The sequence below is a fragment of the Malania oleifera genome, chromosome 5 (assembly GCF_029873635.1).
Source record: "Malania oleifera isolate guangnan ecotype guangnan chromosome 5, ASM2987363v1, whole genome shotgun sequence".
Lineage (NCBI taxonomy): Eukaryota > Viridiplantae > Streptophyta > Magnoliopsida > Santalales > Ximeniaceae > Malania > Malania oleifera.
The window spans coordinates 95,574,464-95,585,578 of NC_080421.1; the positions used below are offsets into that span (position 1 = coordinate 95,574,464).

General features: G+C 37.3%; 1 protein-coding gene across 1 annotated transcript; it reads right to left on the reverse strand.

Annotated features, from left to right (window-relative positions):
- Positions 1 to 4,092: 4,092 nt before the first annotated feature.
- Positions 4,093 to 5,172, reverse strand: LOC131156053 (uncharacterized). Its single transcript, XM_058109504.1, has 2 exons — positions 5,022 to 5,172; positions 4,093 to 4,886 (listed from the first exon to the last, which is right to left on the reverse strand). Exons 1-2 carry the CDS (start codon positions 5,170 to 5,172, stop codon positions 4,093 to 4,095), a joined length of 945 nt encoding a protein of 314 aa, XP_057965487.1.
- Positions 5,173 to 11,115: the final 5,943 nt, after the last annotated feature.

The window sequence follows — 11,115 nt, forward strand, 5'->3', positions numbered from 1 at the left end:
AATTGGCTACAGGTAGGTGTGTATGTTTAGGATTGTCTAGTAGTCTGAATTATGCATCGGCCACACTTGCACCCGCAAATTTGGAAACAACGCAAAGTGAGAATCAATGAAGGGAATCAAGGATGGAGTGTAATATGAAATTGTTAAACTGCCCCGATGCGGCTTACTTAAATCACAGTATTTAGGAAGTGACGATCAAGTTGAGGTGCAAGTTTATTCTATTTGATTAGTCGAGTGTCTATACGGTCTTAGACACCATCATATTTAAAAGGGAAAAAAAAATTATGCAATTGGGAGAACAAATTGTTCAAGTACTATTGCTAAACTTGGCAAAGTCGAATCAATTGAAGGAATGACATGTTGAATACAACTTGTAAATAGATATTAAAGACCCTTTTAGTAGAACTAGATAATACTAGGCTAACACCCACTCAAATTGGTCACATATATATATAGCCAGAAGATGTTTAACCTCTAATCCAATTGGCTTAAGGTTGTGTTTGGCTAGTGAAATATATATCCATTTCTCAAAAATAGAATGTAGAAGAATATAAATGTAATAAAAGTTGTATAAGGATTAATGATTTCAAAAGAAAAAAAAAAAAAAAAGAATTTTTCATGTTATAGATACATAAAATTTTTTGTACTGTTATTTGGTTTTAGATGAAAAGACATATGCTCGTACAAGCTATATAGCTATATGCTTAAAATTAGACACTTTGTGAATCCAACGTAACCTAATTATCCACAATAAAGCTCACTTTACTCTTGCGTCCTCAAATCTATCGGTGTCTTCAATATTCTCTCTCAATTTAACATGTCCCTTTCTTGAACAAAGTCCTTATACATGTTATTATTATTATTATGATGATGATGATGATTATTATTATTATTATTATTATTAATGAACGGAGTGTATTCGAGTGAAATTGAGTCAATACAGTAAGATACTTGAACTTCACTCTTATTCAACTAATCTCAAAATTATTGAGCTCATACTTGGCTAAGTTTTTAAAACTTGAGCCCAACTTGATTAAATTATAAAATAATTTTTAAATAGATGTACATATAATATTAAATATACATGTGATGGTATATTTTTTATATATATATATATATATATATATATATATATATATATATATATATATATCAATTATAAGGTAAAAATAATAATAAAGTTTTTAAAAATTTGATTAACCTAGGCTCGTGGCTATTGCAAAATTCAAACTCGACTCATTAAGATAGTAAAGTAGCTCAAGTTCAACTCGAACCTGAGTTGAATGGAGCTAAATCAAGACTCAAGTTATATAGTGAGTTGAATTTGAATAGACTCACTTGAATCAAGAACTCCTAATCAAAGGCTACAAGAAAAATGAGTTACATTTGATTTTATGGTATGGTACTTCGCTCGAGGCACCAAATTGGGTGGAAGTGTGGGGTTAGTACTGGTGATTATTGACTAATTTACATGGATGATGGGTGGAGAGTCATAATTAGTACTGGTGATTACTGACTAATTTACATGGAGATGGTGGATTGTCAAAATTATGCAGCTAACTACCACTGCAATTTGCAAGGAGTGGTGTGAAACTCTGAACGTTTCAGGAACGTTCCATTCGTTTACTCCAAGTCAATTTGACCTAGCACAGCATAACATAACCTGTATACATATATCCTCCATGAATAATATTCACCATTAAGATTTAGCTTTGTGGAGATCAGATCAGAAAAATATAGTAGAAGAAGCAGGTGGGGAATCAATTTGAAGAAGGAGATAGATACATATAAATGGGGAAGGTGTGCTGCTCAGAGCTTGAAGGAGGCGGTGGCCCGGACTTCGCGTCGCTGCTGATGGCTTTGGTGATTGCTCTGGCTCTCTTCGCCACCTGCCTGCCCCAGCCTCGACGCCGCCTCATCGCTGTCCATCACCCTCCTGTGTTCGTCTTCACGCCTCCTAAATAATAATACTACTACCATCTCTTCTTCTCATCTCTGCACCTTCCATGCTTCTCTCTGATCTTCTCTGAGCTCCTTCCATAATTAATCATTTGTCATCTCTACTATGTGTGTAAAAAATTAATACATCTTTCTATACGTGTTTGGATGCATCGATCTTAGATTGATTTTAAATTTTCTATGTACTGGAGTGAATTTGCCAGCTTGTAGCGGGAATGGTAGTAAGGTCATGTTTGGTTGGTGAAATTGAATGAGAAGCGATTACGCCTGATCCGATTTTATTCTCGCATGCCAAGCATATATGTTAGTTTAATATTATCTTTTTCTCCCAGTTTACGTGTGGGAGTCGGTGCGAACTCTTATATTTATTTATTCGGGACGAGAGTCAGAATTCATGCTCGGGGATGTTCAAAATTTTTAGAAATAGGGATTAAATTTAATGGGCATCCAGAGCAGAACGAGTTGCAGGCAACCTTGTGGAATTGTGGTAGGAAGAACGCCACCAGAGCCAGACATGGCCGCAGCCTGCACTGCAGGGGACGCGGCACGGTCTTGACCTTGACTTCATTCTGGAAAGCAACCCAACGTTTTGAGACATAAAGAGTTCGACCCCATTGTTTGGATTGTTAGACAAAAAATTTAAGGCCCGTAGGCCCGGCCCGATGAAGCCCGAGCTAAGACTCACTAGAAGTATTTGAAACTTGAAAAATATTAAATTTGATTAGAATTTATCATCCTATGAAAATAACTTAGAAAATATTGAATTTGCTTAGAATTTACTATTTTATGAATCTCTGAAGTTGGAAGGTAAATTTGATTTGAATTTGCTATCTTATAAAAATAATTTTTATTTTTGGGAACACCTTGCGAGTAAAGTTCAAGATTCAATAATCAAGTTAAACTTATGGCCAAATTTAAATTTCAGCACACCTATCACTTGGGCAAGCCCCTTCGACCCATCTAGGCAGTATCAAACTAAGAGAATGAAAACATTGTCATTCACTTATTGATGCATCTTTCGTTATATATATTTATTTGAAATGATAAAAATAGATAAACACGGGATGCATTTCTTTCTTCTTTTTTTTTTTTTTGATCGATAAAAGTAAATATATATTGATCAAAATATTACACAGTCTTCCTAACAAAGCAACAAAAGTTCCAAAACAATCAGCATAAAACTGAGAGCAATTTAAACATTATACATGTTAAATTTATCATAAACTACTCTAAATGTGCACTTTTGGATCATTTCAAGTAGTTCCAAGCAAAAAATCCTTTTTCCTTCAAACTTGGATTTGTTCTAGGTGTGTCATATGAAGTAAACCGAGGCAGCCAAACAAACTTTCTTCCCAATTGCCTGCATCCCAATACCTTTGGCCTCCTTATGAAGCCACTTTAGGGTAGCTTTTAGAGTAGACATAGTTCTTGTAATGCCCAGTCATTCTCTAATTTGATCCCACACTTCCTTTGTAAATTTACATTTGAAGAACAAGTGTTCATTGGTTTCAATTTCTGAATTGCAGAGCACACATTGCAGGTTCACTCCTTCTGCTAGGATTCTATCATTTGTCATTAGCTTCCCCTTTATTCCCATCCAAAGAGTAAATGCATGTTTGGGAATACTTCCACATTTCCATACCTCTTTGAACTAGTGTACCGAGCTCCCTTTATTTCTCCAGTAGTTATAAGCTTGCTTTGTAGACAGTTGACCCTCTACCACCCATGTGTTTAACAATTTCTCAGCTTCCCTATAGCTTCCACAGTCCTGTATGATATGATTCTTCAACTCCATTTTTTTGAAGAGAGGAGAGTCTTCATGCTTAAGGGCTGCCCCCCACAGATTTCCATCCATTATGTATACATGATGTATCCATTTCGACCATAGTGAATCTTTTTTGCTTTGAATATTCCATGAAGCTCGAGTAAGTAAGGCTTTGTTCCATACATTTAAATAAAAAATTCCTAGTCCTCCTTCATGCTTAGGAAGACATAATTCCTTCCAAACAACTGGGGGCTTCTTCTTCCCTCCCCAAAGAAAAGATCTACATAACTTCACTACATGGTCAATAATAGAATTAGGAATAGGAAAGATAGCCAACTAGAAGCACTCTACCCCCTGGATAACAGAATTTATAAGTTCCAATTTTCCTGCATATGAGATTGTGTGATTCGGCCAACCACTGAGGAGTCGAAAATCTTGTTGATTAGAGGGGCATAATGCATTTTATTAAGCCTAGAAGCAGCCAATGGAATTCCCAAATGCTTGAAAGGAAAGTTCCCCTCCTGAAATTCTGTTAGACATCTAATATGTTCCAACTCTACTACTTTGATTCCAGCATACAAAAAGTTTGACTTCAGGTTATTAGCTATTAAACCTGAGCAGTTCGAAAATTTTCCAAGGCAATCCAGTAGCTGCTTAACTGAGTTTGAGTCACCCCTAGAGAAAAAAATTAGATCATTGGCGAAAGCAAGGTGTGATAGCTTTAGCATTTCACATCTGGGGTGGAATCTGTAGTTAGCATTATTTTCCAGACCAATAAGAAGTCTAGAAAGGTACTTCATTCCTATCAGTAGAGGGGAAATAGGGTCTTCTTGTCTTAAGCCTTTCCTCCCCTCAACGAAACCATGATAACCTCCATTGACAAATAAGGAGAAAGTAGGGGTGGACACACATTGCATTACCCACTTCACCATAGTCCTTGGAAATTTTAGCTGCTCCAGCGTCTCCTTTATGAATTTCCATGACATAGAATCATATGCTTTCTTGAGATCAATCTGTAACAAGCATCTAGGTGAAACTCTATTTCTTGCATATTTCCTTACTATTTCCTGTACTAAGTAGATATTCTCAATCATACTTCTCTGCTTAACAAAAGCTGATTGTGCATGGCTTACAATATCCTCAAGGCATGGCTTAATTCTTCCTGCAATCACCTTAGTTATCACTTTATACATCATATTGCAGCATGATATAGGTTTAAAATCTTGGACAGTGTCAACATGCTTTGATTTTGGGATCAGGGCTATAATAGTATGATTTATCTATTTTAACAATTTACCAGATTCAAAGAACTCTTTAATAGCCAAAGAGAACTCATTCCCAATAATATCCCATAAACAAATAGAGAAGCCATCAGGACCCAAGGATTTGAGGTCACCAATACTAAACACTGCATCTTTTATCTCTTGATCAGTCACTGGAAGTGTCATTTGAATTGCTTAGCTGTCATTGATAACTTTCCCTCTAGAAACCACCCTCAAGTCAATAGAATCAGAATTTACTTCCTTACCTAGCAGCTCAGTATAAAACTTTAGGAATTCCTCCACTACCTATTTTTGAGAAGTTGTTTGGCTCCCATCACTCCTTACAGCTGCAATATGGTTTATTCTCACATTTCTCCTCATTAGGGCATGGAAGAAGGATGTGCCCCTATCACAGTCCTTTCAATATTTGGCCTTAGCAATCTGAGCCATGAAAAGCTTGTTAGCCTCAGTTGTTCTGTTTGCTTCTCTTTTTTTCACTGTCAGTTTACTCTGGAATTCCTCATCACCTGGTGCATCATGTAGTAGTGGTTGTAAATCCATCACTTCCTCTATGTTAGTCTCAGCTCTCATAGAGATGTAGGAGAAGTGTAAAGAATTCAGATCTTTCAAGGGGGATTTCAGAGCCTGTAATTTTTTAACAAACCTGAATTGCATGTACCCCTGTATTCTAAGCTCCCAGCATCTCTTTACAACCTCCTGAAAATCATTGTGGTTCACCCACATATTGAAGAATTTAAATGGCCTCCTTCCTGTGTTTTCCTCCTCAAAAAGTGTCACATTACATGAAGAGTGGTCGGATAGTAAACTCGTAAACTAAAATTCAACATTAGCAGTATATTCAGATAAGACCCAGTAAGAATTTACCACTACTCTGTCCAGTTTACACCAGACAGTTCCATTCGACCATGTAAGAAAACTTCCACAAGAGTTCAAGTCCCTAAGTCCAGATTCATTAAAACATTCGTTTATATCCTATACCTCATAAGGTGTGACAGGCACACCATTTTGTTTCTCCTTTGGTGATAGGACACTATTGAAATCCCCCAACACCAGCCAAGGATCTAAGGATTAGCTGAATTCAGTGAGATCCCACCATAATGTTCTTCTGGCTGAGCTTTCATACTCACTATCTATATCTGAGCTTTATGGGAATTCCATAGCACCAAGATCCTCCCCGCTCTGTGATGTTCAAAATTGTTGGCTTGCTTCCATGTTCTAAACTTTCCATACATTAGTTTCTCCAGGTTTTCAAATGACAGCTCAGTCTCCATAATGCACATGCTATCAATCTTATTTTTCTTCATGAATTCAAGGGCCCCATTTTGTTTCAAGGGACTATTGAAGCCCCTTATGTTCCATGCAATAATCTTCATGATGCCAGGTAGGGGGCCTGGCCCCCTTTTTCTGGTTGCTTGGTTTACAGCCCCCCCCCCCCCCTCCCCTTTTTCTTCATAGCCTTCTTGCTTTTCACCTAAATAAACCCTTCATTATTGTTCTTTTGAGCTTGCTGGTTGTTCTTTGGAGGATTTGAACACCCACTAGTAGCAGGCAAAGCACAGATTACCTCCCTACCCACATTAGTAAGGGGAGGAAAATTTGCTTCCAAAGGTGATACACTGCATCCACCTTGAGCTTTATTTTCCACCTGATCGGGCTTTCCAAGATGAGAGGGACCACAATCTCCACTTTCAGTACTCTCTACATCCCTATCATCCTGACATTCCACATCGACAATAGGATGAGGAGTCCTTCTCCAAGAAGATCCACTTCAGAGTTGAGATAATGTTCGACTGTATTGTTGTCATCTCCCAACCTGACAGCAAAATCACCCAAAAAACCAACCTCAGGAGTAGACTGAAATATGTTTCCAAAATGAACATCAAGATAGAGAGTTCCCTCATAACTTCCCATATCTTTATTTGTCACCAGAATTTTGCCACCCAATGAATCATTTTCAGATCCTTCTGCTCTTCTCACACAATATGAGGAAGGGGAAAGACCATGTTCATCAGTTCTACTCTGTTTTTTATTTCCAGCTTCCTATAATCTAGCAACCAATTTCTTATTGCCTTTAACCCCAATGGTGTTGCCAATAGTAGCTTGAGAAGCCAAGGAAATCTGCTCCATAGCTGGATTCACATCCATACGTATTCCCTCATTCACTTTCTTATCCTCCATAATTTTCATTTGATTTTCATTCCCAGCAACAGTTTCAATTGGAATTTCAATGGCTCCATTATTATTGTTCTTAACTACATAAACTTTTTTAACATTTGCATTTTCCTTTCCTTCTTTTTCTTTCTTGCTAGTGCAGAAATTTACTGAGTGACCCACCATTTTGCAGAAGGAACAATACCTGGAGAGGTTTTCATAGAACACCTCTTGGTACGTCTCCTCATTCTTTGGTAACCACACTTTAACACAATGTTTAATATCCTTTGCTACATCAACCTCCACTAGGACTCTAGCAAAGGAAATCCTAGCACATTGAGCAATGAACTTATCCGCACACAGAGGTCTTCCAAGTTCAGAGCAGATTCTCCCTAAGGCTGTTGGTGTCCACATTTCAATAGGGAGGTTCTTTAGTTGAACCCAAATAGGAAGAATTGTTCTATGTTCAGGCTCAAATTAGAATCTCTTCAGCATTCTTTTCAGTAGCAATGTTCTTCTATATACTACAAATGGTCCCTTCTGCAAGATACATTCCAGGTCCTCATTTGCAAATTTAAAGACAATCCACCCATCATTGTGACACACATAATTGACTTTCACTTTCCATGAGGAAACCAAGTTATTCAATGCAGCCTTACCTGGAAACTTACCAGCAAAATATCCAACTAGACATTTGAGATAGGATGTCTTCGGAGTAAAGAGGTCAGAGCTCTACAATCTAGCATCAAAACCATCAGAAGTGAACGCTGGTATAGGAATACACCATTCAGGATTCCTATTATTTGCGAACAGATTAGGCCATGATACTCTCTTATTATTACGAGTAATCATCCTTTCATTTTCTCCTTTCACAATCTGAGCATAACTCTTCCTGTTTTCAACCTAATTAAGTTGAGGATCGAACTCCTTTTCTGTTTCATCTTCCACTTGTTCATCCTCATTAGAGTTGAGTATCTCTTCTGTGTCCTTAGAGCCAAGAGTAGCTAACACAGATGGTTCATCATCCCCCTATAGTCTTTTCTTCTCAAGGTCTCTCCCATAGTCCACACTGTCCAAGGAAGACGATCCACTCTCTACCAACCCCAAAGCATCCATAATCTTTTCATTAAACACCATCGGGGTTGCTACTTCTTTATTACTAGGGCACAGTTCATCCATGGAGCCAGAGGAACATGCAATGAGTCCTAGTTGTTTCTGGAGAAGCTCACGCAGTGATGATGGAGTATGCATGCATTTAGACTCTCGAAATTTTTGGTCTGCCTCCTTCGAGAGTCGTGAGTACTCTGTAAGTATCTCTTTTTCATTCTTCTTACTCCAGAACATTCTGCTTCCTGTTTTAAATTTGATGAACTTAAGGGCATCTGCAATCACTTCCTTTGATTCAACCTTCTGATTAGGGTTTCCAAAAACCCTAACATCTCTCGAAGCCGCCATGAAGGATTAACACAACAAGATTTCAAAATCCCGCATGAGCGGGAAACCTGAAATTTGAATCTCCCGGCCCCAAATCACAATCTGATGCTGAAAATCAACCAAACAATCCTCCCACCTGTCTTCAGTATCAACAATCCACATTGAAATCAGCAAGACTCACTCACGATTAAAGGGAAGAAATCAAGAAAAAAACTCAATCAAGCACGAACATGCAACTTCTAGTGAGAAGGGAGAGTTTCCCCTCTAACATGTTCTCTGACTGAGAGCAACACAGGATGCATTTCTTGATGGGATAAAAAGCTCACTTTGATGAACAAATTTGGAGATTGACAGCATAAGGATTATGTTATAGAAACATTGGAAAAAAACAGAGAGAGCTAAAAAAAAAATCGTGAGGATTTGAGATAATTAATATATCCTTATTTTAAGGATCAAAATACAGTTTATATACACCAAAAATATATTTCCTCCACGAATTAACTACTATAACTGACTCTTGGACGGCTCAGAATTCACATTATCCTCAACACACACCATCTCATTCTTCCAAAATTATATTATCAACAAACAAACAAATTCATATCATCAGCCAACAATGCATGTTTTTCATAAACATTATCAGATTATTCTCACTATTTTTTGTGTATGGCGTTTTTTTGTCACATTGCTGGGAGGTTAAAAAAGGAAGCTCAGTCTGATTCGAGAAACTAAGAACAAGAATTAAGAATGAGGGAGCACAAGCTTTCGGGCATTTTGAAATAGTTTTACTACGAAATTTAAAAGCTGGAGGATGTTTTTCGTGGGGTAGGAGGGGATATTTTGGTATCAGGAACTCATTCTCCCCCTTCTAGTTGTTCCAACTCGTTGATTAATTTGTCAGACTATCAAGGGACTTTTTTATTGATTTTTCTTTAATCTATTAATTTTTTTTTCTAATTATTTTTTTATTATTGGGATCGATAGATCTAAAAGTCAATGCAGAAAGTTTCCAATTTATCACATTCCTAATAAAAGGGACATTCTGAAAAATCCCCCAATCAGTGATTGAAAACGAAGACTGATGAGGGCATCTTTGTCAAAAGCCAAAAGCCAAACTATAGACGGCAAAGGTAGCTCTAAGATTACTATTGCCATGCCACTTGTCTTGCCAAAAGTAAATCTAAGCTTCATTCTCCACTTGAAATCGCACATATTGGAAAACTCCATAGGGTCCCCTAATATTTGTGCTTTATAAAACTGTTATGCTTGAGTCTATACTTAGAAGTTATAATTTCCCACCAAAGTGGTTTTGCTCCTCCACAAACCTCCACAACTATTTCCAACTTTATTGAAAGTGAGGATACCAGCCACAAACCTCCAAAAAATGGGTTGTCCTAACAACTTCCTAATATTTAAACTCTTCTCCTAATCTTCCCAAAAAAAAAAATTCTTCTCTGAATTCCCTCCAATCTCATAGCAGCTAAGACTGGTAGAGGAGGGACATAAAATAGACTGAAAAGGTTCATCAAACTTCTCAATAATCAGGTCACAAGCTCATTAAGTGTCACGGTCCAACTATTTTCACATTGTTGTGAAAGGGTCGTGCGGCGCTAGCTAAAGCACTTTTGTTTAACTAACCAACCTATCGTTTACCAACATTCATCCATGAAACACTTTCATTAGCATTCAATCAAATGGCAGCGAAAACAACAAGCATTCATGAAAGTAGTGACAAACAAGCAGTAAATATTGAATCTACGCAATTCATTAACACCTCTATTGACAATGTGTGTTTAGCAAGGGAGGCAAGTAGACTAAACATGTTAACAATAACTAGTGAGTTTTACAATGACTGATGAACACTCACCCTTCCCTAAAGAGCTTTCTAGGTCATTTCTACTCTAACACTAGGAAACATCAAAGTGACCGAGTCATACTGCCTTATTTGGCATACAAAGACACTACTAGCAAAAACTAACTCCATACTAGTATTTACATGATGGAAACTCATCCCAAGCACACGAGACAAGTGGTCAGAGGCAAGCATAATGCCCTGAACAAGTTTAGCTCATGACATTCTTCCCCACTTATGCAGTCGACGTCCTCGTAGACTTTGGCGCTAGGTACACTACAAAAGTAACTAATGGAAAAAGCCCCCTCCCCCTTAAGCACAAAGGCTTTAAATCGCATCCCTCTCATCACCTTTTGGTACTCTTGGAGAAAAAAGAAATAAAAGAACCTTCAAAGATACAGCTATGCTGCTTCATTTTTGCAAAGAGCAGCGGAACGTTGTTGTTTCTAGCTAGCATAAAAATTGTGAATGCTCATAATGTTATTCTTGAATTTTGATATTTGTGACACTAAAGGGTGGTTGACATATTGTACCATGGGGTGGCATTCCCTTGATGTTCAGCTAATAAAAGTTTCTCTTTTGATGATAAATATAAATATAAATAAATAAATAATATATATATATATATATATATATATATATATATTTCGGGGGTAGGAAATTATGCTATG